Source organism: Nelusetta ayraudi, unplaced genomic scaffold, assembly GCF_046127955.1.
Source record: "Nelusetta ayraudi isolate G7.1 ecotype Tasmania unplaced genomic scaffold, CSIRO-AGI_Nayr_v1 ptg000042l, whole genome shotgun sequence".
NCBI lineage: Eukaryota > Metazoa > Chordata > Actinopteri > Tetraodontiformes > Monacanthidae > Nelusetta > Nelusetta ayraudi.
The window spans coordinates 10,701,094-10,726,172 of record NW_027466092.1 but is presented as its reverse complement, the minus strand read 5'-3'; the positions used below and the strand labels follow the sequence as shown (position 1 = coordinate 10,726,172).

The 25,079-nt window shown below is 46.1% G+C and overlaps 3 protein-coding genes across 11 annotated transcripts; 1 reads left to right on the top strand and 2 right to left on the bottom strand.

Moving 5' to 3' along the window:
* Positions 1-5,466: 5,466 nt before the first annotated feature.
* LOC142893584 (uncharacterized) lies at positions 5,467-9,749 on the bottom strand. 3 transcript variants are annotated; one of them, XM_076034327.1, is made up of 5 exons: positions 9,124-9,749; positions 8,191-9,014; positions 7,934-8,076; positions 6,902-7,400; positions 5,467-6,522 (listed from the first exon to the last, which is right to left on the bottom strand). In XM_076034327.1, the coding sequence occupies exons 4-5, from the start codon at positions 6,939-6,941 to the stop codon at positions 5,639-5,641; spliced, it is 924 nt and encodes a 307-aa protein (XP_075890442.1). In that variant the 5' UTR covers positions 6,942-7,400; positions 7,934-8,076; positions 8,191-9,014; positions 9,124-9,749; the 3' UTR covers positions 5,467-5,638. The 3 variants fall into 3 exon arrangements, with proteins under 3 accessions (XP_075890442.1, XP_075890441.1, XP_075890443.1); XM_076034326.1 differs by having other exon boundaries at positions 7,934-9,014; XM_076034328.1 differs by lacking the exon at positions 7,934-8,076.
* Positions 9,750-10,046: 297 nt separating this feature from the next.
* On the top strand, positions 10,047-14,490 carry adprh (ADP-ribosylarginine hydrolase). The gene is made up of 8 exons (XM_076034325.1): positions 10,047-10,511; positions 10,986-11,103; positions 11,223-11,331; positions 11,681-11,779; positions 11,880-11,985; positions 13,026-13,292; positions 13,451-13,665; positions 14,113-14,490. The coding sequence occupies exons 1-8, from the start codon at positions 10,504-10,506 to the stop codon at positions 14,259-14,261; spliced, it is 1,071 nt and encodes a 356-aa protein (XP_075890440.1). The 5' UTR covers positions 10,047-10,503; the 3' UTR covers positions 14,262-14,490.
* A 273-nt stretch (positions 14,491-14,763) lies between these two features.
* On the bottom strand, positions 14,764-23,963 carry atxn2l (ataxin 2-like). Of its 7 annotated transcripts, none has more exons than XM_076034319.1 (24): positions 23,578-23,962; positions 23,209-23,318; positions 22,397-22,433; positions 21,694-21,750; positions 21,317-21,388; positions 21,013-21,172; positions 20,547-20,668; positions 20,340-20,431; positions 19,993-20,241; positions 19,433-19,878; positions 19,267-19,353; positions 19,069-19,182; positions 18,806-18,886; positions 18,618-18,679; positions 17,708-18,051; positions 17,533-17,602; positions 17,179-17,313; positions 16,981-17,044; positions 16,624-16,805; positions 16,363-16,510; positions 16,118-16,227; positions 15,803-16,021; positions 15,536-15,704; positions 14,764-15,441 (listed from the first exon to the last, which is right to left on the bottom strand). In XM_076034319.1, exons 2-24 carry the CDS (start codon positions 23,259-23,261, stop codon positions 15,392-15,394), a joined length of 3,123 nt encoding a protein of 1,040 aa, XP_075890434.1. In that variant the 5' UTR covers positions 23,262-23,318; positions 23,578-23,962; the 3' UTR covers positions 14,764-15,391. The 7 variants fall into 7 exon arrangements, with proteins under 7 accessions (XP_075890434.1, XP_075890435.1, XP_075890436.1 ...); XM_076034320.1 differs by having other exon boundaries at positions 23,727-23,962; XM_076034321.1 differs by having other exon boundaries at positions 23,753-23,962.
* Between the last annotated feature and the right edge of the window lie 1,116 nt (positions 23,964-25,079).

Below are 25,079 nucleotides of genomic sequence, written 5' to 3'. Positions count from 1 at the left end.
ACACTACATGCAAGTTAGCAATGAAAAGATAACTGACAGAGACCTGATTTGGTTTCATACTTTGTTTCCTTTTTATTATTATTCTAAGCTACCAGCTATTTGTTGGCTTCAACCTGCATTTTCCTTCATAGCTGTGAATCATGGGACCGCAATTTTATTTGTGTGAGATGAATTCATTCAAGTACTGAAGTTGTTCATTTTCAAAACAACATTATGCAACTTCCTGGTTATTTTTAAAAGCATGCTTCAGAGCATCAGAGCTGCTGAGCTGTTTAGCTACTGTTCAAATTCATTGGCCAATTATTTCCCTCGTCTTCTGGTCAATAATCATTTGTATTTCATCTTTTAAATGAAAAACAAGATAAACGCCCCACGCGAGATCTTCTGTTCTTTTCTTGATTAATGGATAATAAGTTGAATGAATCACCAGTTGATTGTGATTGTTAATAGAAAAAATAAGATGGAAATATATGTATATATAAAAATACGTAAATCAGCAAAAGAAACACTGAACAATGATCAAATTGGCACACGCAAAAAAAAAAAAATCATGATTCATCTTTAAACTTCTCTAGAAAATGATGTGACAAGACTATCAATTAAAAGTCCTCACAGCCAAAAACGAAAGGAGACACCTATGGAAGACTGACATAACCTTTTATGTAACAGGAAGAAAAAAATAATTGCAAAGCCCGATAGGTTTACATTCAGCCGGAGCCGCAGTGACAGCCGTCATCCCATCCTGCATCCTCGTTCTGCACAACCTAGGAGCCCATTTGTCAGGCTTCATCAGGCTTACTGGACGCTGCAGTCGCTCTCCAGGCGTAACTAAGCAAAGCGCCTTGGATGTACGAGTGGCGCTCAAGCGTGCCAAAAGGGGGCAATTTAGAAAACATGATGAACACACGAGGAGGAACATCTTGGGCGACTCTGTTGGCGCATGAGGGTCGTCTTGACTGCTGATTGGTTTCGCTGCGGCGCAACGGGCTCCTTTGTTAATACAGTGTCCTCAGAAGACTCCAGAGGGAAATATTTGCATTCATTATTAAAACAGCTATTTAGGATAATGGGCTTTAGTCCAGATGCAGACATACAATGTGACCGTTGGTTATAGGCTGTTTTTGTTGTTTGCACAACTGCAGCAAGAAGTGACCCATAGAATTAAGTCATGACTAAAGCTTGATGTCGTTTTTTTCCTCATTGGCTAGTTTTCCCACTAGCTCCTCCCTTTTTTCCTTCCTGGTTCAGCCAGTGCCATGTCTGTTTTTTTTTTTGTTTTTTTTTACATAAAACATGTTGCACACAGAAAATGCGTCGATTGGAACTGCAAAAGGACAACGAACAAGAAGAAGGAACCTGTTGCACCACCTGGTTACGGTGGCCACGGTTCCCTGCACTGGAGTCCATCAGTGCAGCATCAGCTTCAGTCTGCCGTCTTAACACGGACAACTATAAAATATGAAGGTTGGTCAAACACTGCAGCCGTTTAAAGGCCGAGTGCTTTGTGTGTGTTCAAGTTCAATGCACATGACGACGGCACAGTGATAATACGGTAGACTGACATGGTGGCTTCCGCGCTTCATTTACTCAGGAACTTATGTTCTTACTCCACCTCACACAGAAACTGCTGGTCTCCTTTGATTTTGTGTCCGATCGTTGCCCCAGAAAGCCTGTTCAGCCACTCTTTGTGTGTGTGTGTGTGTGTGTGTGTGTGTGTGTGTGTGTGTGTGTGTGTGTGTGTGGAGGATCTCCAGAGGATCACAACCTGTATGGCTCAGGCTGCCTCAGGATGGGGATTTTGGAGGGAATAAATACTTTCCGCCTCCTCCTGGACTTCCCCCGTTTTAGCTGTGGAACACGGGTGAAAAGATAAAAGCACAATTCTGATCCTCCCCGAACCTTTTTTATTCCTCCCTACTTTTACCTCTAGAGTGAGAATGCCCAATTGCTTCTTGGGTCAGAGGAAAGAGGATAACCGCATTTGTTTTCTCTGCTTACATCCATGGTCACATTTTCACTGCCCGCTCTTCCTGCACGTGTTTATCCTTTCTTCCGGTGTGTGATTCAGTGATCGTTGCAACAAGCGGCCACAGCTCGTCTCATGAAAGGCTTCAGGCAAGTTATCCACTGACGAACACGAGTGAGAAACACAGAGTCGCCCGAGTCAGTCCACTCGCTTCTCTTGAGTCAGCTCAACCTTCCATCATACCACAAGTGTGGAAGTCAACAGTCCTGCACAAAATTGGCACAAACAACCCAGGATCCAATACGGCAGCCCATTCTTTTCAATGGAGTTGCTCACTCAGCGTCTACGCCCAAAACGTTTTTGGCTTCCAGGTTGCTTCCGCATACTCAAGTGCTGCTTCAGCCAATCAGAACGAGCCGAGACACAGCACATAGGACGACATATGACATCACACTGGGAATAAATTGGGGATTTTCTGGCCTCAGGTCAGAGCCATGCCATCAGCCGTTTCTTTTTGTATTGCGGTCTATGGGAAAAACACTATGGGCCGCATGGGTTTTTCCCGCAGTACCTCGAGTGGCCACTGGGGAAAGAAACTCACCACAACGCCATATTGGCAGTTGAGTATGAAGTTCTAATAATACATCCGTGGGTTGACATCCCACCATGGAAAGCCAAGATGGAAATACAATAATAAAGAAATAAAAATAAACACAACAATCCCTCTAATGAGCGGAGAACTAATCCTTGTTGAGCTGATTAAGAATCCATGGTGAGAAAAAAGATTGACTGCTTTTTTTGTGGGACGGGGGGCGGGGGGCGGGGAGGGGTTAACTTCCTTCTCGCTCGATGAAAACCAGCTTAGACAATTTGCCGTTGTTTAAAAACACTTTGTCTCTCTAACGACTCATGGACCAAGATTGTATTATGAAGCTGCAAGGTGCTGGGAGAAGCTGTGGCCATGTGCAGACATAATAGGAGCAAGTGATATTCATCTTATCTAATGCCATGCAGGTGGGGAAAAAAGTGTTGCTTTTGTCAAAACTGGATCTATTTCTTTTAGTTCAGCGTGTTGTGTGAAGATGATCAATACGGCTTTTTGGAACCTAGCTGAAGAGAGATTCAATAACTAGCGGCAGCCTGCTGTGTGTCCACGTCAAAGCCTGCTTTTCTCTCTTTTGTCCAAATGTCAAAAAAACAACATCTTTAACACATAAAACTTCAACTTTCACAAAATGAATTCTCCATCTAATGCCACCTGGCATCAGCAGTGAGCAGGCAACGCCACAGACTTTATAAGCCTGTGCACTAGGGATGCAACAATATTCAGAAACTTACCAAACAGTTTGGTACGCCAACAAGATTGGTATGTTTCAGCCGGGAGCTTGGCATTGGTCCGACCTCCCATTAGTCTGACAAATTGCCCATTGGTCCAACCTCTCCTAACCCTAATCGTAACCCTAACCCTAACTCTAATGGGAGGTCGGACCAATGGGCAATTCCCATTTCGGCCAGTCACAAAACTCCATCAAAACTCGGCACAGCCATGATGTTGTGCAAGTGGATCCACTCAGGAGAAAAGACTAGACTACATTCTGTTTTCTAGACTAGTGGCACGCAGCTTTTTGACAACCTGTGGGTCCCGCAGTTATCAATAATTTGACTCGTTCCAGGAGCCCCCAAGAACCACATTATCACAACCGGCCTCAGCCCGCAACCCGCTGTCATTAAATGAACCAATATGTCTTTGACCATGGCTTTTTTACTCCATCACAGAGCCGGTTGTAAACAGCCTTCATTGGCTGATGTCACTTACAAATGCCAAGTGCACGAAACAACAATGACCAGAATACTTTAATAATAGTAACCCTAGCATTCTCTTTGGGCAAACCAAGTACAATATAGCAGCCTAAGATAATAACTATAGTCCAACCATTGTCCTAAACTCGCTAATCTTTCTCCTCCCTGCAGATTGGCAAGTGCCATTGTTATTACAACGGCACTTGCCAATCTGCACGTTTGTGATGTTTGCGTCAGAGCGCTTGCAGTTTATGTAACATATGCATTTACCTAACGTCCATTTTCTAATATTAGCGAGTTTAATAATATATCCATTTAAACTGATTTATTTTCAATCTGTTCAAAATACATTTCACCATTTGAAAAAAAAATAATTATACATTTGACCCACTCAAGCCCAATACAATGAAAACGTCTCAATTTGGCTGTGAGTGGGTTAAAAATGTAGTTTATTTTTTATTGAATAGTCATAATAATTTTAGATTTAATTTGCGTGATTTTATGTTTAATTTGATCTGATACTGCAGGTTTTTTTTTTTTTAATTAAGTTTGTGGTTTGATTGTATCTGTGCTTTTAATTATTTTTACAATACAGTACGATATTGCCTTTGCCACTCAGAATACTTTTATTTTAAATAAACCGTGCCCAAAAACCGTGATGCATATCGAACAGTGGGAACTGTACGGTTGCATCCCTACTGTGCACACGGTAAAAGCACGCCCCCCTGTGGAGAGAGGATCCATGAGCAAACCAGGGGCACTTCAAGAATCTAAAACCAATTTAGATTTAGAATATAAGCTTGAGTGATGGCTCTCTTGACTTTTCCACACCCACCAGACATCAGACTGGACCACTGTGCTCGGTGACCCCAGTTGTTGTCCTGCACTACATGAGGGTTACAGCCAAGAGTTTGTGCAACAGCTACTTCGATATTTACTTCAGCAATTTGGTGCATTTGTGCATTTTCAACTTTAACTGTGGAGAAGTTGTTTCTTTCGTGCTATTTGGTAACAGATGTATATACACTGCAGTCATTAATCAATGGTGGGTGCTTTCTTTGCTTGACTACATTCTGTTTTCTAAAGTTTTTTTTTTCTTTCTTGCATGTGTATGGGGCAATGCTCTTTAGAAGCAACTTCATCATAAAGCGAAACAGGAAGAATAAAGTGAAGAAAGAAATGATTCCATAACACCCGACGGTATGAATGCACTTATATATGCAAAGTGGGCGCATGGATCACCTTGCAAGCAGATGGAGTGCCGCTTGAAAAGCTCCAATTTGAATCTCCTCAGAGGAGAAAGAAGTGTGAGCTATGGCCGAGGTTGATGCGCTCAATTATAAATCGGAAATCATGTTTTCCAAGTTTATGGCTGACTGAGTCATTGGAAATACCCCTGAAATAAGTGTTTCCACACACACACACACACACACACACACACACACACACACACACACACACACACACACACACACACACGTTTCTCAACATTGCATAAAAGTCATTCATTACACTGTTTATTACAAACCTTGTCTTATTATGAGTCATGGAAAAGTCATACTATTGTGGCTGCTACCAGAACATGTTATAATAATAATACATTTTATTTGGCAGTGCCTTTCACAGCACTCAAGGACACTTTACAGAAGAATAAAAACACAATAAAAACAAATAAAAACAACAGACAATTAAAAGAGAACAATAATTCAGAATTCAGAACAGAATTAAATCATCATAAAAAAAAATAAGGTTTTCCTTACGGTGCTGGGATTTCTTTTGGAATATAGCTCTTGCTGGAACACGTTGTCTGAGCGGTCTTCACTCTTCCTTAGCCAGCTAATAACCAAATCATGCGCTAAACAAGAAATGTCGTCAGTCCTCTTCAGTTTTATCTTTCTGGTCCTTTTGGCTGATTCCTTCAGATTGCTCTTCAAAAACCACATCACAGTCGCTGTGGTCACGACATGGTCCGAAACGCTCGCCACTTTCCTCGTGCTGACTGTACTCCTCCCTCCTCCTCGACGGACCAGGCATGGCCTCCTCTTCAGAGTCGTAGGATGTGGCAGCTGCCTGCTCACTAGGACCCACATCCGACTTGCGTACAATTTTCAAAGGTGGACCGTGCAGAGGGTCTTCTTCCAAGTCCTCATCTCTTCTCGCGTTCCTTCTGCGTTTTCTTGATGGACCAGGTTGAGGGTCTTCCGCCGAATCCCAAGCGGCACCCACGTGATTGTCTGGACTTCTCTCAAGATTTCTTGGTACTTCCCGTGAGGATACAGGCTGGGGGTCATCGTCAGAATTCTCATCACTGGCATCTGCGTGTTCCACTGTTTTGAGTTTTGAGCTCTCGTCTGTATATTCTTGGTCAGAGTCAGGCAAGTCAATGCCCGAGTCAGTCGACTCATCGTACGACACCAACCTTATGGCGTCATCCTCACTGGAGCTACTTGTCGAACTTGACGTTACAGACGGAAAGGAAGAGTCTGCGTCTTCATCCTCTATATCGCGATGGCCTTCCGAGTCAACTCCAGGATCGGCAGCGCCGTCGTCACTGTCAGATTCCTCACCTGCATTGTTGCCATCGCGGTTGGCAACATTCCCCTGGTTTTCATTGATGTTGAGGTTTTCCACCTCCACAGCCATATCCATCCCCACCGCATCGTCATGCTCAAAGAGAAACTCCAGCCAGATGCGTAGTGTACCCATGACTTCCTCGTCTCCCACCCATTCGCCTCTTGGAAACAGGCGTATCAGAACTGCAACAAGAGTGCAAAGATTTCATTTCACTCACTGCTAATGGGTACTCATGATGGTATAACGCTTGTGAAGACTGTAGTGTGCCACATAGCATAGGTCTGTACTGAATATGAGTGCGAGTTTGCAAAGTGCGACGACCATGAAGTATGCCAAAATGCAGTGAAATTACTTGTATGTTAGCTACTCTACAAGCTAATGTTAGGAGTGGCAAGTTTACAACAGAACCATATTTTGGTCGGGCAGTAACATCGTGGTGCATATTTGGTCTGTGAAAAACCGTCAGCTTTAGTATTATTTATGTTCACGTTTTGCCTGAATAAAAAATGGTAGTACACAAAGCAGAAGTTAGAACTACATGTGATTAAAGGGAATACTTACAACTTCTACCATTGTGCCCTCCATCTCCCATATTGTCCATCGCAGGTAAATATTTTCTTTCTGACAAAAAAAAAGTGTTTTAATGGGGCTATGCTTTTAGATGAATGAACACCGACACACCGAATGGGGTAAAACATTTGAAATTGGCTATATTTTCAAAGTTTAAGGCAGAAAAGAAGGATGTGGTGCGCATACCGTACTCTCAAGAAATCTAGCTAAATCAGTCATTGTCTCTCTAGCACACTGGCTTCTGGAAGTTTCTCTGCTCCAAGCGAAACATCAGGGACACACAATGTTTCAAGCCTTGATTCAACGTCGTCTTCTTCCTCTTCGTCTCCTCCTTCGTCTTCCTTTGTGAGGTCTAAGGGCAGCTGGCATCCATCGCAACGCATTTCTGCCGCCTCACTTTTGATTCTTCATGAGTATCCGTCTGTTCCTGGAGGCGCTGCACTTCCAGGCCGAAGCATGGAGCTACAGAGCAAATCCCTGGTTTAGCGCCCTGTGCCAAAAAGAAGTTCATCTCTTTAAACTCGCCTTTTCTTTTATCTCTGGCAGTGCTTTGATCTTCCCATCATTCGAGCAGCCTTTCGATCGAAACAGCCCAAACATAAATAAACCACATAACAAACTGTTGCATGGAATGAAAAGCTGAGATTGTCACGTTGGGTGTGTTACGAAAGTGCATGTTGTTTGATGTTGTAGCTCACAGAAAAACCTTTACAAATTAAATGTAAAAATCTGCAATTGTTTTTCTGTTTGTGATATTAGAATACATACTTGTGTTGCTTTTTTAAATTTATTGAAAGTTGTTTTGCATCTTCCGTTGCTCAATAACTAAATGTGAATGGTCAACACCTATTCAGTTTAGTGCCCCAATTACTGGCTGCATTCTGTTTGGGTGTTCTTTTCAACCTTCGTTACTACTTCTTTATTACCACCCTTGTAAAAACTAAAACTAGCTCCTCTGTCTTAAAACTAGAACTTCACCCCAGGTGATTTTTTGTCCAGAAAACAATTTAAAAAAATAATTACCTGGCCACAATGGAGATTGCAACACGTTAGGCAAACGAGGCCCAGAGCTCCGAAGATGAACAATTTTGATAGTCTGCAGCAATTAAAACACAAACCTCACAGGACATCTGCACTGTTTTTGGTGTAGTGTTATTGATTTTATTCTAAAGAAAAAATACAATTTGAACAATGGGATATATTACATTAGATCTTTTTGAAAATAAGCACCCCTTTTAATGCAACTATCAAGAGTGGTCCACAACATTCATTGTCTTTACCACTGAAGAGTTGAGCTGGGTGCTTCTGCTACTTGTTCTTTCTCAACCCCCTCGCCAGAACCTCGGCTATTTTCCGCTCCTGTCACTTTCCGCCCGGTCCCTTCTCCGTTTCCTCGATGGACCAGTCAGAGGCTCATCTCCAGAATCATTAGAATCCTCGGAACAGTCGCTTGGGCATTCAAGTGATTCTTCTTCCTCTGCGTTTCTAGTCCTCTTCCAAGGCAAACTCGACTGAGATTCCTCTTCAGAATCCTCCGTACTTGTGCTCTGGTATGAAATCAAACTTTGCTCACCCCTTGGTGTCCACTTTGAGGATGGTCCAGGCAAGGGGTCGTCGTCATCCGACTCCTTGGCACTGGAGCTTACAGTGTTCCCGCCGTCACTTTCAAAGTCCCAGGGCTCTTCCCAGCAATGACTTTCTTCAGCCTCCTCACTCGACTTTTGTCTCAGCTGCGCAGTCGAGGGATTGTCATCCGGGTTGACATCTTCCTGCTCACCTGCCACACCAACCTCACCGGTGGCATCAGGGGTGGCAGCATCACTGGCAGAATCAGCAGCGTTGTCATTACTGTCCTCAATGACAATAATTTCAGGGCTGTCAATGCTGAGGACGAAGCTGCTGCTGTTTTCATTAGCTTCATTGTTCTCCTGGTTCTCCTCGCCGTCTGTGATTGCGGGAATGTCGGGGTGTTCCAGTATAAAAACTATGTCCCACCTGCCTACTTCATCATTGCTCAGGAGTTCCAGCAAGGCATGGATGAGCAGGAGACGTTCATCCGGCGGCCATTCACTGATGGGAAACAGACGCAGCCTGACTTCTATGTCTGTAGGAACCCGTCAAAGACATATTTTAAAGAGATTAAAGTCAAAAGCAGCAAACTTGTCTAATTCTTTGACCAAGGGTGTGGTGTGTTTAACGAGCAAAACACTTACAATTTCTACCGTTGTGCTGTCCATCTCCTCTGTTGTTCATTGTGACGTTTGAGTGACAAGGGTTTTTATAGTTTTAATTCAAAACCGGGTTTAGATGCAGGTAATTCTTGCTGATTGGCCAATTAACGATGTTACATGTTTGCCTTGAGTCCATGGAGCGAAGCAGTGAAACCTCTGCTACAAGGAGGTGGAACGACTGCTGGCACCTGCCATGTTGCAACACAGCCATGGTCGGATTTACTCCTTCTGTCTGTGTTACGCAACATCAGGTCGGCGCAAGCGGTAACTAGGGAGAGCCACTATTCCATCACAGTATCTCAGGTGGGATCAGCACAGGCACGTCACCGCAGAGCAGGCGTTCTTCACACTGTTTGATCAGCTAAGCATTTAATACATGTTCAACGTTACTGGCACTGTGGTTTCTTTTTGCACTGATCCGCTTTGATCTAACGTGACTGCTGACGTCACATCCTTTGATCCGCATTGTCCTTTGTTCTTATCCTGTCGTCAGACGTGATTTGGGGCTAAGGGAAAATAACTGGTGGATGTGTAGCACTTTGTGCGGAGACAAGAATGACTGGGAAGAGATGAGGAAGAGGGAGAAGAACGGGAAGGAGGGGGAAAAGACCAAAAAAAAACATCACCTGATACTTTGCTGTCATTTTTACAGATTGCAACAAGAGAGAAATATTTACCCTCATATACATTATTTAAGTACAACCAGTGACTTCTGCCCTATGTGGGTTTATGCCTGAACTAGTGGTACTTTTCTGAGCAACTTCACACCATCAATGTATTCAGGATTCCTCAAGGCCTTTTATGAAGTCAACTTCTATTTGCAAATGATTTCTTGACAGTAAATGTACGCAGAGCCAACAACATGACTAATGTGTCATAAAACCAACGTAATATTAAAAGGGCTGGTGTGGGCTCACGGGTCGTTACATACAGAATCTTCGGTGTATGATTTCCCTCACAGTTGTTCGTCTCGATTTCACTGCACTTTTCTCGTGCGTGCTTCTCAAGTCAAGACCTCCAGCTTATATTTTTAACTTCGTCGAGTTCAGTCCTCCAGTGGGGGGCGTCTAAATGTGGCTTCGTCTGCCTTCCAGTTGCACGTCTTACGCACGCGGCCTCGAGATAGTCAAAGAAAATAAGAGAGGGAAAAATAGTGCGATTACTTAACTGAACGCCGACTGGTGCGACGTCAAAACGGGACCTGTGACCTCTGGCTGAGCTAAATCAGACAGCAGCAGCAGCAGCAGCAGCGCCGAAACCTGCTGAACACCACGGCTGCAGCTACTAAGCACCGGAGCACCGACGTCGACTGCAGCGTGAAGCCGCCTGGAGACGCCTGGCTTTGGGACACGACGGGTCGCGATGGAGCGGTGAGGCTGCGCTCGCTTGGCGGAGGGATTTTTAGGTTAGCGGCGGTGGCTGCGGCAGTAGCAAGTGCAGCTGTTGCAGCCGAGAAGCCTGTGACATGTCTGGCTGACGCGTGTGCAAAAATGATCACTGCATGTGGAGAATACATCAAAATAGTAATAATTTCTAGCATTTTATCTTCCGCGTCTTAATAAAATTACACATCACTGCACATGACAGTCATACCCACTATGGGAGCTTTTAAGGGATAAAATTAGAATGTGACAGGTTTGAAATATGCTACTACTCATAATAACAATAATGATAGTAAAAACTAATAATGTAGAAAACAGCTTTATTTGCTGAGTTCTTTAGAGAAAAATGAAACAAACTGACACAATTACTATTAGGACAGTCAGCTGCTGAATGTAGCCATTTAATACTTTTATTTGTGGGTTAATGTGAAGGGAGCAGTAATCCAAATGTTCATGTTGCAGAAAAACGGCCACAGTGGAGAAATACAAGGCAGCCATGCTGCTGAGCGGCACTGGCGATGCCCTGGGATACAGGAACCAGCTGTGGGAGTACAATGAGTCCGGGCCCGCCATCCATCAGGTTGGTGCCACTAAACAAGCATGCTTCTGTGTGCAGAGATAACGTTTGCATCATTTAGCCCTATAATAAAGGGGGGTGGGGGGGGAGAAAAAAAACCTTATCTTTGTATTTCTTCACAGGAGCTCAAAGAGCTGGGTGGCCTGCAGAAAATCAAGGCGGAGCTCCCTGATTGGCCGGTGAGCGATGACACAGTTCTGCATCTGGCGACGGCTGAGGGGCTGGCCACCGGTGAGCGCCAGCGCCACCTCCACGCCACACATGCACTCGCTCGGCCTCCCTGACTCTTGCTTGTTTAATTTTCAAACGGAATTGATTGGATCGATCTGATTGCAGGCTTGGCGCTAACAAGGTCTCATCAGGATATGCGCGCCGCAAAAGGCTAACCCAGATTTATAGTCTGGCCCTGATTTGCTGCACTATTATGTCTCGCCGCAAGTGCTTGGGAAACGGCAGACGCTTCACTTGACCTTTGCTGTGATAAGGCCAAGCCAGCCTTGCAAACAGATGTGTTAGATTTTTCAGAAACATCACAGCCAACCATGTGTGTGGTGTGAATAGATTGTCGTCCCCCCTGCAGGAAAGATGGGGGAGGAGCTCCTGCACGAGGTGGCTGCTCGATATGTGGAGGGAATGAAAGACATGGACGGGAGGAAACCAGGTCCTTCCAGTATTTTAGGTAAGCAGTTGTCTTGGCTTAAAAAGGAAATAAAAAACATGTGATTGAGGACATATGTAATAGAGGTTTATGGGGAAATGGCCTTAACTCTGTTTTCAAGGAGTGTCGCAGCTTAAGCCTGGACAGGAAGAAGGCTATCGAGTACTCTACAACCCAGAGGGGACGGGCTGCGGAGCAGCCATGAGGTCCATGTGCATTGGACTCAGGTAAGATATCGGTTAGTATATAAGATATATAGTTAGTGGAGCTGATTTATTTAGATCCACTCACATTTTCAGATCTTTATATTTCGACACTCGTGAAGCATTTTTGGGATAACAATGAATAAATAAAAGGGAATATTTAGCCCTCTGTTTGCAGCGTCCTGCAAAAATGCTCAGTTTCCTGCTAAAACTGATACTTTGTTGGACCTGCCACGTGATTTTGCGAGGGACATGACGGTGAGGCAAGCTGCCAAGCAGGGTGTCTGAGAAGGCAGAGAGAGCGCTGAGACGTTTGTGCCCCTTGTGACATCATAAAGAGGAGGAGGGATTCCAGAGCCCTGCGTTTAAGCCACTTGGCTGTGAGACAGCAAAAAGTGAAGGAGGACTTCCCTCTGTCATTGACAGTTTGCTGTGGATTCATAGTAGGAATTCCAAGTTTTCCACTATTACGTGGAAGCTCGACGGGGTTGCATCTCATATGTTAGCCTCAGGATACAAAAATAGTCTAACCATTAATCCTTTCACTAGTAATTACACACACACTGTAATTTGAGGGTCCATCTGGAGATGGTCTGAGTGTCAGTCTTTTTCATTCAGCCAGTATAGTAGAAAGCATATGTTGTTGTAATAGTGCTAAAATGAAGCTACACCCTACAGTCTGTTAGAGTTGTAAAAATATTTTCTCAGGAGGAATTTGATATTTTCTCCACCAGGGCCGCAGGTCCGCGCACCATCTAGTGGACGGTGGTGGTACTGGATATTTTTCGAGGAAATGCATCCATTTTCTATTACATGCACTTCAGGGTGTTGGGGAATCATCCCGCCACCGTCTCGCTGTGAGGTGACAGTGCTTATCACTGCACCACCATGTCATCCTGAATCATTCAGATACTTTCTTCAATTGTTAAGAAGGAAAAAAAAAAGCAAATAAATTCTTTAGTTTGAGACTTAAATCTAAGCGAGCACTAGTTAGGCAGTAATTCTCAAGGCAATCAAAATAATAAATAATCAGTATATTAATCAAAAGTAATTACCTTTACCAGGTATCCGAGGCCTGACCAGCTGCTGTCGCTGGTGGCGGTTGCCGTGGAAACAGGCAGGATGACCCACCCTCACCCCACCGGCTTCCTGGGCGCCGTGGCGTCGGCCCTTTTCACTGCGTACGCCGTCCAGCGCAGGCCAGTCACGACGTGGGGCCTGGGCCTTCTCAACGAGGCCTTGCCCATCGCCAAGATGTTTGTCCAGGGCCGAGGCTACGCTGTGGAGGAGACGGAGAGAGACTGGAACTACTTCAGTGACAAGTGGCAGTGGTATGAGCTGCACGGTGTTTCAGCTGCATCCGCCGGGGGCGTGGTTCAGCAGATATCAAATAACATTTTGACGGTTGAGAATAGAACCTTTGTTTACTCGCGTCACACTGAAGGTTGATTGTCGCTAGCGGATTGGAATTTTCACCTCCGTTCCACAGGTACCTGGATCAGAGAGGCATCTCCAACGGGGTGGGGCCTGTGATTTGGCCTCCTGCGTACGGCCCTGCAGAGAGAGACGAGGCCTACAAGAGCTTCAGCCTGTCGGGGTGGGCGGGGCGCAGCGGCCACGATGCTCCCATGATAGCGCTGGACGCCCTGCTGGGTGCCGCATCCAACTGGGAGGAGCTGATGAGCAGAGCCGCCTTCCATGGGGGTAGGAGGAAAATTAGTCAGCCAAGTCGCATGTCACGCTAACCGCGTCATCCTATCAAACCACTCTCACGCAATATTAACTTGATTTTTTTTCTCAATCTTGGCCAATGAGTATTTGACCATATGTTAAAACTAAGACTTTTAGCTAAAGCCAACTTCTAGCTGTGCCATTGCTTCACAGGAAAGTAATTGACAGTGACGTGAAGTTAAGGATGGGTTTTTTTCTATTATCTCAGAAAATTCTGGCTGGCAAGAGACACTTTGTACTTCAAAAAAAAGACTATCTGGTTTACCGCCATGTCAGTTATTTCCAATCCATTTTTAATGACACTTTTTATGGTACCTTCCTTTGAAGCCTGAAAGGAATCCATACCAATTAAGCGCTAATTTATTATGGAGCTCTGCATCATGCTGCTTTTCTCCGTTATCTCCTCTCCTTCCTGCCCAGGGGACAGTGACAGCACAGCTGTGATTGCCTGCTGCTGCTGGGGTCTTCTCTACGGCACTCAGGGGGTCCCTGAAGACAACTATTTGAACCTGGAGTACCGGGAGCGACTGGAGCGCTGTGGAGAGCAGCTGTACGCTCTGTCGCAATGAGGGTGCCACCACAGCCTGCTGCACCACCAGCAAATTGAAAGGAATATAGAAATATATATTTCTGTATATCATTTCAGTCAAACTAGGCCAACAGTGATGCAGAATTCATCGGTGCCTTTGTGCTGCAGCGAACTGTTGCATTAGTGTGGTTGTGGTGTCTTTCGCCCTGAAGGGGAAGCGGAGTGACCCACTAACCCAAAGAATCACCCTGCCACATCAAGGACCTGGAACGGCTCCCCCTAGTGACTGTTTTGAATATTTACGCAGAATGGTTAGTGGAACAAATTCCACCTAATGAGAAAGTGAAGATAATACAAAAAGTTGCCCTGAGGTAATTAGTTTGTCATCATGACAAAGCAGTTGTTTACCCTGCCTTCAATTGGATGTGTTGTTATTGTCCGATTAAAAACATTAATTTTGGTGCCTCATTGGAATTCTTACCTAAAGGAAGCCCTCCAGCCAAGCACAATTACAACACAGTAAATAATTAAATGCAGAATCCTTGTTGTTGAGTTGAAAACTTTTATTTTTTTTTTAATCTTTTTTTTACGTTTTTTTTGTCTGTCCATTTTTTATTTATTATATTTTCCTACAGGAGAAAAGGTCATGGGATGGTTTAAACTAGTGAATCAGGGTTTAAAAAAAATATCTAAAAATTTCCACCTCCACTCATGACAGTTCGTGTGTCCTAACCCTTTATCATCGATGCCCCCATGAAATGCCACGAGGCGAGAGGAACTGGCCACTGTGACCCTCACTTTGCTGAGGATCAACTTCTTTTTTTTAACCATCCTCTGACTGCTCCAACCAGCAAGGTGCCTGTGTTTCTGGAGGAGGGAGGAGTTGGAGAGAGGAACAGAGGGATGGCAGTAGAGGGGGGGCCCGGGATGCTGCTGCCGTCGTCATCTGCCACCTTCTGAGTTGGGGTGAAAATCAAAAGGTTCTTCTGGTGTGGGATCAACACCGAGGTCGGAAGCGATGACAGACAGTTCAACCAAAGTGGAAGGTGCTGCAAGACTTCTTCGTCCTCTTCTGCAAGTCGAGGGCTGCCTCACATCCGGCAGGCTGTCAGGGCTCATTCATGGGAACAGTTGGGAGGGGAGGCAACGGTGGAGGGGTTCAGGAGGAGTTTAGTTTCCAGACGGATGGAAGGGAGCAGGGTGGGTTTGTACCTGCATCGCTGCAGAGAGGAAACAAAAAAAAGCGCATTAATGCCCACTCATTTATATATCTAGTTCTAAAAGTCATCCCCATCTTTGCATGACACCTCCTACCTTGTGGGTGTCCAATGTAAAAGTGTTGGTGTGCCCCTTGCTGAGGTCCATGCTGGGGGTGCTGGGGCACCGAGCCGGGCCCCTGCTGAGGAGGCTGCAGCATCACTAACTGGGGCTGATTGTGGCCACCTGAGTGATGGGGACCAGACATGGCTCCCTGGACATGAGCCTGGCGGAGGACAAGAGATGGCCGAGTCAGAAAAGACATCCAAGCGAAACGACGAGACTACGTTCAAAAATGTGAGTAGTAGTGAAGCTGTGACGCACCGTGCGGCACCGCAACTCTGGAGCACTGTGAATCCATACCTGTGCGATCTGCCCCAGGGGATATGTGGGTGGGATTCCCTGGTGGCTGTGGAGGCCGTAGCTCTGGATGGGATACGAGCCCTGTGGAGACGTGTGGCCTGGCGGCATGTTGGGTGGGGTCGGTGCCGACAGGGGGCCTGAATGGTACAATGACGGGGGCTGCGGACCAGACTGAGCGTTCTGAAGGGGAGGACGCAGCATCAGAATGTTAAAACTGGCCATGTCTGAGTGGAATGACGGATTCCTCCGAGCCATCCTTGTCCGGGAATCCCCTACCTGTCCAGGACTCGGTGCAGCGTGCTGGGGAGGGGGCTGATTTCCTGTCGGAGTGCTCGAGGGCTGCGGCTGATGAACAGCGCCCGAGTGATGCGAGAAGGACTGCGGGGCTGGAGAGAAAAAGAACAAGTTGGAATTGACATTAACAGGCCTGTGCTCGCGTTCTCGTTAAAGCAAGAGGACCAGGGCAGTTACAGTTCGGGATCAATACGACAGGAAGGCAGTAGAGGAAGCATTGGGCTCACCATAGATGCCCTGCTGTGGCCCCTGAGGAGCTTCTCCTTGTGAGGGGAACTGGGGTCCTCCTGGGGGACCAAGGGCCTGTGGGTGGGGACCACCACCCTGGCCTAGCATCCTGGCTCCACCCTGGAGCATGGAGTACATAGGCTGGACCTGTGAAAAGAGTGGAAGAAATTGGTGATGCATTGATGATCTTCTGCAAGTACTGAAATTCAGACAGTCCTTCAAATAAGAGAGAAAACGAGGACTTTTATTTATTTTTTTACCTGTCCAGCGTAAGGTGCCATGGCCTGGATGACCTGCTGCTGGCCGTACTGTGGTGGGTTGTACTGGAGGTAAGACTGGGGGTATGGGGAAGCAACCAGTGGGGCCCCGGCTGCAGATGCCGCAGCCTGTAACATGGGGGGTGCTGAGGTACCGTGGTCAGAGCGCTGAGCGACAACTGAGCCTGTCAGAGAAACACAGCAACAAGTTAAGCACACCGACGATGCCCTGCATTGTAATACATGAAACCATGACATCTCAGCACAAGGCGGTTAGCTTTAAGGTTAAATTGAATATATTAGCAATAATACAAAACTGTAAATGGAGATAAAAATGAGAATATTTTTTGCTGTATTTACCTTTGGTCCTTGGATATTTTCCCTGGCTGACTGTTGACATGGTGTACTGATACATCGGTGGGGGCTAAATGTGGTGGAGAAAAATCAAGTTGACTGTTAGAGCACTAAATTAAAGAACAAAGTGTTTAAACAGATTTGGATTCAGTGTTGAGCGAAGGTGGAAGTTTATTGGGAGGTTATAAGCAAACCCATATGTACCTGCACAGGATGGATCTGTGATACAAAGGAGAGGTAGGGGGTGTTGTAGAGCGACCCCTGTCCACCCGGATGCTGGAGGACCACTGGGCTGGGGGGAGTGGGTCGAGGCGGGGTGGGCGCTGTGTTGGGTTTCGTCTGTGCAACAGGTAGTCAAGACTGAGGTCAGCTCAGCAATAAAACTCACTCATTTTCCAGCAAACCGAACAATTGAAGACACTTGCAACTATGAAAGAGTCAAATTGAAACATTTGTGTTTTACTACTTCCAGTGCTTTGACAACTTGGATATACAATTTTAAAGAAGACAGACCCTTACTAATGACAACCGAGGCAAACTTGAGATAAATTGTCTTACCATCGGCATTTGAGCTTTGATGGGGTTGAACTCTTTAGCGTTGGGGTTTAAGGTGGATTTCTTTACTTGGCTGAAAAGCAGAAAGTAGGGAAAATATTTATGAATAACATGTTAGCGAAATTACAATATTGACATCAATGTCTCAATCTTTTTCTTTCTTTTCTTTTAAACTCACTCGGTCACGCCCTCTGTCCGCTCCGTCGTCTCCGACCGGACCTCCTCACTGCCTGGGGTTCTGGCCGGCTGTGGGACAGCTGGCGAGTGCCTGTCCGAAGCCGGCGAAGCGGCGGCGGCGGCTGCCACTCCAGCCGCCATCGGAGCGTCCTTGGCGGGCTCCTCGGCGGGGGCCGGGGAGGGCTGTGGCTGGGCGGGACTGCCGGCAACCGGCTGGGGTCGGGCCTCTGAAGCAGGGTGAGTGTCTGACTGCGAGAGCTTGGCTGCGACGGGTTTGGCAGCCTCACCGATGGCAGGTGGGGTGGCTGCTGCCGGGGAGCTGGGGGAGCTGGAGCTGCCGCCAAGCTGTGGAGACGGAGGGGAGCATTTAAGGTGACTGAACGTTGGTTTAGTTGGAACATTATCGCACATTGCATCTTTCTCGACTCTTATTTCTAGCAACTGGCTAAGCAAAAAACAAAAAAAAACAAAACAATGGCAGCTTGTGAACGTAGATACTCCAATAGGCAGGTTGATATGATGCATTAAGGAGAAGAAGTCAAAGAGTGTAAGATTCGAGGGAGGTATTTAGTAGTTATTAAGGCTACCGTTTTTATTCAGTGTTTCACTTATTGCCCTGAAACAGCAGGCGAGCCAGACTGGCCGGTCTGGGCTAAACCAGTACATCATGATTCAGCGTAAAATGAAATAAGTCACACCCAAAATAATTAACCATCAGTGACATCGTGTTACAAAGTCATCTGACATGAATGATATCAGGGGTCACAACCTTGTGACTGTTTACATATTTCCTCATTTCAAAGAAGACGAAGACGGAGACGAATGAGAAGGAGAAGGAGAAGGAGAAGGAGAAGGAGAAGGAGAAGAAGAAGAAGAAGAAGAAGAAGAAGAGGAGAACGCGGAGCACATACCCTGAACTCTTTGCCAAATTTTCGCAGCTCCTCAATTTGCGACCTTTGGACCGATGGAGCTGCTGAAGGAGGAGGTGGTTAATGAAAATGTAGACATTACAAAAAGAAATGGCCACACACAAACTGGAATACACTTTTACTTGCGTATGCGTTTCCAATTGAACTGTTTGTAGTACACACACACACACCTTTACTACTCTTGCCTTCCTCCGTGCTGCTTGGGCTCTCCATTGAACGCTCCTTTGCCGCGGCGCCCAGGATTTCATTCACTGTTGGGACAAGTGGTAAACTAATTAGTTTGACTGCGTCGTCAGACGTCTTCAAAAGCTCTTGTTTACAGATAAGAGCCAAATGTCTTAGTGAGGCAGGAGAAGTTAATTTCTTTCTGGAAAAAAAAGGATTTTAACTTTCATCTTTTTAATTAAACAGGCAATGAGAAGTGCGACAATACCATCAACAGGGAAGAGAGGGGCGGGGCCAGTTGGCTTCTGGGTCGGCAGAGAGACGGATGACGTGTCTAAATACGGTGTGTCCTGGGAAGAGCCTGATTTTGGAGAGCGCGTGGCTGCAAAGAATGAAGGCAGACAATGTTTTCGACAGACTCCCCTCGATGAAACCAAAGCTGATTTTCAACAGGTGCTGAACTCACCTGTGGTCTGAGAGTGAGAGTTTGCAGCGCGGACCGTTCTGCTCGACTGCGGAGGTCTTTGGGCTTTGGGAGATGTTCTGGCAGATACTGCAGAGGAAACACAGCTCATTAAGACATTAAGACGAATTAAGGAGTCGTCTTCATGCGAACAGAGGAGCACACGAACCTCCATTAACAGGCCTGCCAGCTTCAGACAGGGAGTGTGGAAGTGAGTGGGAATGTGGGACTGCATGGCCGTGCGGGGCGGGGGGGCTGGCCGGGGACGGGGCGGATGGAGTGGACGTGGGCGTGGCTCCTCCGGACGAGGAGGGGGTGTAGGGGCTGGCGGGGCTGGAGCCGGAGCTCGGGCTGGAGCTCCCCTGGGGGTGGTGCGGGGCGTAGGCTCCGCCCCGGCCCGACAGGGGGCTGTTTCTCTCAGAGGGCGAGACGCCAGACTGCGGCCCGGCAGCAGAGGGCAGCGGAGGTCTGGGCGAAGAGGACGACGGCGGGGTGGAGCGGTAGCCGCCGCCCAGTCGGTTGTGGGACGGGGGGCCGCCTGGTCCCCTCTCTGCTCGCTCCCGCTCGCGGTTCATCTCTCTCTGGCGCTGCGGTAGAGGAATGTACTTCCCTTCCCTTGAAAAAAAAAGAAGAGGGAGCGTCAGAAAACATTATTATGGCCGTAGATCAAAAGTAGTAAAACCCAATTTAAGGACATGCAACACCACAGTCCACCTGGTGGCCTCTCACCTGTTGCCAGCGCCGGGGCTGTCTCGGCCCCTCTCGCGCTCTCTGTCCCGGGGGCTCTCGCGGCCCCTCTCGCGGTCGCCGCCCTCCCGGACCACAGCGCTGTACTTGTCCTCCTCGCTTTTGCCCTCGTCATTTTCCAGGTTGACGCGATGGCGATACTGGGGACTGGACTCAATCTCGCTGGCCAGCCGAGCGGCACGAGCCTCCCTCTGCCGGAAGATCTCGGAGTTTCCCTTTTCCAGTGGCACGCTGGGAGCAGGGGGTACACAGACGTGTGAGCACTTGTCATTTTTATTTTTTGAAATAGCGAGCGACGTTAACATGAACTCTTCACAGACAAAACTTACGTGTACATGGCCAGACTCGAATCATAAGTCGATGTCACTCCGTACTTGACTTCATTGAAACGGAACATCTCGTTGGCGTCCCATCCATTGGACTAAAGACAGACATGAACCAAGGTAGAATAAGTTTCTGTAATTAGAACATTGGTGCTACAGTTTTTTTCTCCACACCGAGGCATCTGTGTGCACAAAACAAACTGAGCCACTCACTGCGTCATTGTCCAGGTCATAATTCTCTCCGTTACTGTCTCCTCCATCCCATCTCTGCAGAACTTTTTCTTTGTGTTCTCCATTTACACGGCTGGAGCTGATGGCCGTGTCTGTGAAGGTGTCTGGAGCCAAACACCGGAGCAAGTAGATGAATCAGACTTTTCAACGTTTCTGTTGGTTGCCAACATTTTTTCCACAGTCGAGTTGAACAAGTTAATTATAGAACCATTTGATCAGCTACTTACTTAACCACACCACAAAAAAAAAAAAAGAAGAAGAAGGAACCTTGTTGTCAAATCTACCATTATAAACCTTCACATTTTGCCCCTTGCTACTTATTTTCAATTTCAGTTTCAATCTCTGGCAGCTTAGACAGCACTTTGGCAAAAATGCAATCTTGATACTTTAACAACATGCTGTTTCCTCTTTACAATGAAAAGCTAATCAATCGTTAGTTGGTTTATACCTCTGGTAGCAAAGTTGAGGTCAACATCTCTGCAGGTCATAGTCACAAGGTCTGAAGGGGTGAAGACCATAGTGTCAGTAATTTCTTCTCTGCGTGGCGGCGCCGATGACGAGCCTTCCTCCTCACTGCGCTTGTGTACAGCGTCCACAGCCAACTCACACTGAGAACAAAAAAGCAGAAGGTTTTCAGGAACTTGCGACGCGTCAGAGATTAAACACCAATATAAAACATACGGTCCTGACATTAGTAACAGGACACTCTGGCTGTGGGAAGTGCATCTGTGTGGTTAACATGAGGTTCTTACCCGAGAACTGAGTGTCTTGAATATTCCTTCAAAAGCACTTCCATTCTTTACTCTTACGTCGCAGGTGGAACCCTGAGACAGACAGACGGGTTAATAGGTCAATGAACCCTGGCAATTGCAAATACATGTGCACTGTAAATGATTTATATTAGAGCCGATGACAGAAGTAATACATATACGTGGTACAACACAAAAAAAGTGTCCTACACTTCTCAACCAAACACAGCTGATATATGCGACTCTATAGCGTAGAAGTGACAAGACGTCTGCAGCCATCGTGGTGTGTGCCAGCAAAGGGGGGATAACGCAAGCAAATCTATCTCAGGTTAAAAAAAAAAGGATATAGAGGGTTAGGGTTAACTATGAGGAAGACGTACCACGACAGCTGTGAGGAAATGAAGCATTCTGGCATTGCTGTATACACCCTCGAACGCCTGTAGATGAAAAAAGTCAATATGAAGCACCACCAGGGAAATGAAATCTGGATATAAGACTCAACATTCTGGATGTGCCCTGATATTAAGGGTTATTTGGGGGGTGGGGTGGGGGGGGACAAAAACACTACGTATTTTAAGCGGATCAATGAAAGGCAACACCAACGTGAAAACTGAAACTTCACAAAGCCTTTGCACAGAAAGCAAGGCTTGTTATGATTTGCGCTCCATTGAAAAAGTTTAATCTGCACTTGATTTATATTCTCACTGTCTACAGTGACAGCTTAATCTGGTCATCAAACTGCAGTTAATTGTATTTTAAGAGTACACAATGTTTTTAACTTTCGGGAGAATTTCTATCAGTGGGGGAGCAGGACAGTGGGGGCAGTGAAACCAGGGGGTGAGGCAGCAGGGTTGGTGTATTAGGTGGTGGGGCAGGTTGGGGTTGGTTTCTACAAACAGGAGTGAAACACCCTCTTCCTTACAGTTAGGGTGATTAACAAATGACTGCTTTAACACACAGTGGTGTGTGTCGTGACGTTGGATAAGGCAAAAACACAAACGCTGACTAACACTTTGAATTGATTCATCATCATTCATTGATTCATCTGTTATGATGCACTAAAAGCTCAACAGAAATACTCACAGGTGACTGGAATGATGGCTTTGCAGAGGGTCGGTTCCTGTGGGAAGATGCACAAGATCAGCATGTTCATCAGACAACTTGTTAAAGAAGAAAAACTTGTTTAAGAGAGCCATTTCCGGCTGCTATGCATTCCGCAGGTCACGCGAGCTCCAAAAATCATCGCAAAAAGCACAAAAGTCATTGCAGTTAATACTTATTAGTTATCCTGAATAAATTAATGCAATTGTATGCTTTATACTACATTCAGCCAGCCTTTCATATGTTTGGGACGCAGTATTTCCCTTTTCACTACTGTTAAATGTAAGAATTGGTTTGAGAATCTGACAATATTTCTGGGAGTGGAAATACATCTATGAAATCACTGTCAAATTTTACTCTACAACACCGAATTATGCAGTAACTAAAATTGCAAAACTTGGGACATACACGACCGTGTGTTGGTCAATGAGCTTCCATGTTGCATGAAAATGCTTCTGCACTTGTCATTTCAATCTACAATGCGTATTACCGCACATTTTACGATCCGAAAACACAAAAGTCCCACTTGAGGAGCGAACGGGTCAGATAAACTTTGCATCGTATCGACAGTCGACTCTTTCACCGAACATGGAACCTCCTCAAACAGTAGCTGCTTTCATTTCCAGATTGTGATTGGCCTACGGCCACTGTCAATCTACAGTACAGTAGCATGATTGGCGAGAAGAGGGGGACTATTTCCCAGACACACCCACTGAGCACACATCGCTTTAACCGGTAGGCCTCAGAGTCCCAGGACAAGCCTCGGACTCGCCTGAACACCGAAATCCGCTTACCTCCCGGCCGGTGTCCTGTTGCCGCTGTTGATGCCGCTGACGGGGGAAGACATAGCACCAGGGCCCGATGTTCCGTTAGACGCTTTTCTCCCGCCTGAACCGGGTTGCTGCTGTTGTTTCAGCATTGCGAAGCACAAGGCTTAGACAGTACCAAGCGTAAACTAAATGATAAAACACTGATACTTGTCGATGTGAAGTTGCTTTCAAAGCGACTATCTTTAGCAATATATCCTACCCTATAAAGCGCAGCGCCGGTGTAACCTCACTAAGACCGGCCGCTGTGGCTAATCTTGCTAAGCGAACACCAGATTGTGGCCTAAGATGGTGAAGGCAAAAACCCTCACTACATGAGAAACATAAAGCATGTACCTTAAAGATTACTCTCCCGACACTCTGCTCTGCTAGCAATGTGGCGGTGTTTTAGCGAGCCACTTTAAGAAAATGCTACTACTTTCCAAAAAGAAAAATATTTAGCAACGGCTAACTGAGTTAGCATTAGCTTTGATCCTCGAGCTCACTTCGGGCGCCTTCCCTCCGGATTTACTTTCTTCTTGGCTGCCGCGTCGCCTTTGCTCCAGCACCGCCGACCCTCCCGATACGATTTTAGGTCCTAGAGTTATTGTCAGTCGCGTCGAGAAGCTCGATTCTTCAGGTTTCTTTCAAAAGAACCCGCTGCGGTCGGTCGGTCGGTCGGTCGACGCCACCGCTTGGTAGGCTCACTCGACTCAATCTGCGCGCGACTGGCCGCAAAACCGGCTGTAAGGGGGAGGGGGGCGTAGACGTGCGCGTGCGCCTTTGACCTACTATTGGGCGCGCGCGCGCGCGCGTGTTGCAACGTGGGCAGCGCTGAACAGACCAGTGTTTGGCTTGATTGATTGACTGACTAGTTGATTGATTCATCTTCTGCGACAATGCCTGGGTTTAAACGCCACGGTACACGTGGCAGTCAGTTGGGCGAAAGAGTCTGTTGTTCTGTTATTGAAATCCCACTTTGATACAAGTTATTTCAACCCGACTTTTCTTTGCCGTTGTCTTCTGTAACAGTTCCGTCAAATGACATCACGGTTATCTATCTACTAATGACGGCTGTGAAAGTTGGTCGCCAGGTTTAACCTGGTTGACCCTTCCAAACAAGATTACTGTGCGTCTGTACAGCCGTTATTACGACTGTACGCTGTCAACAATATGGCGGCCGCCATGGGGACGGTGTAACTTCCAAGAGGCAGTTTAGTCATTTACACAAGGTCCTCTGGTCTCATTGGATCTCATCCTCGATTATCAGTAGCTGTGACTTCAACCCAAACCACGGCATTCAACACCTCTTTGGTAAGTAATATTGCATTGTCTATCGGCGATGTTTGACTTGCTGCATGCGTTCCAAATGTCATCTTGTTACCTTGAACCAAGTAAGTAAAAGAAAAACGGTCAACAAATACAAAACCTAGTTGTAAATATACATCATTTCGATCCTCCCCCCAAAAGGACGTATGTGCAATTTTGCAGTGTATTTTTAAATTGTGGGTTTCACAAGTGCTTCGACTTGTTTCTTTTTGAAGAAAGTAAGTGCTTAGCTTAGTAGTGTGTCTAGTGACTAAAACGCTGTTTTGATCAATATGTTTTACAACTAGTTGTCAGTCTTTCCAATTTCTTTCATGTGTTTTATTTTAAAAGCTTGAGAAAACATCATGACATCGCCATCATTTTATTTACATTGCATTTTACCTTTAGTGGTATAAATAACCAGTAGTATTTACAGTCTAAATAAATTAACAAAGTACCTTGAATTGAATTGTAAAATATTCCATAATAAGTATACATTCATTTGTGAAATCACGGTGAATAGTTTAGTACTGTTGTCATTTCTTCTTTCT

Excerpts from the sequence above, each read along its gene's own strand:
- LOC142893584 (XM_076034326.1), bottom strand. The coding sequence starts at position 6,941 with ATGGACAATATGGGAGATGGAGGGCACAATGGTAGAAGTT. Across the intron at positions 6,523-6,901 it reads AGGGCACAATGGTAGAAGTT|TTCTGATACGCCTGTTTCCA; the intron begins GTAAGTATTCCC and ends CTCTTGTTGCAG.
- adprh (XM_076034325.1), top strand. Across the intron at positions 11,104-11,222 it reads CCGGGCCCGCCATCCATCAG|GAGCTCAAAGAGCTGGGTGG; the intron begins GTTGGTGCCACT and ends ATTTCTTCACAG. Across the intron at positions 11,780-11,879 it reads AGGTCCTTCCAGTATTTTAG|GAGTGTCGCAGCTTAAGCCT; the intron begins GTAAGCAGTTGT and ends TCTGTTTTCAAG.
- atxn2l (XM_076034315.1), bottom strand. The coding sequence starts at position 23,333 with ATGCTGAAACAACAGCAGCAACCCGGTTCAGGCGGGAGAAAAGCGTCT. Across the intron at positions 17,045-17,178 it reads CACAGATCCATCCTGTGCAG|CCCCCACCGATGTATCAGTA; the intron begins GTACATATGGGT and ends CACCACATTTAG. Across the intron at positions 16,511-16,623 it reads TGGCACCTTACGCTGGACAG|GTCCAGCCTATGTACTCCAT; the intron begins GTAAAAAAATAA and ends CTCTTTTCACAG.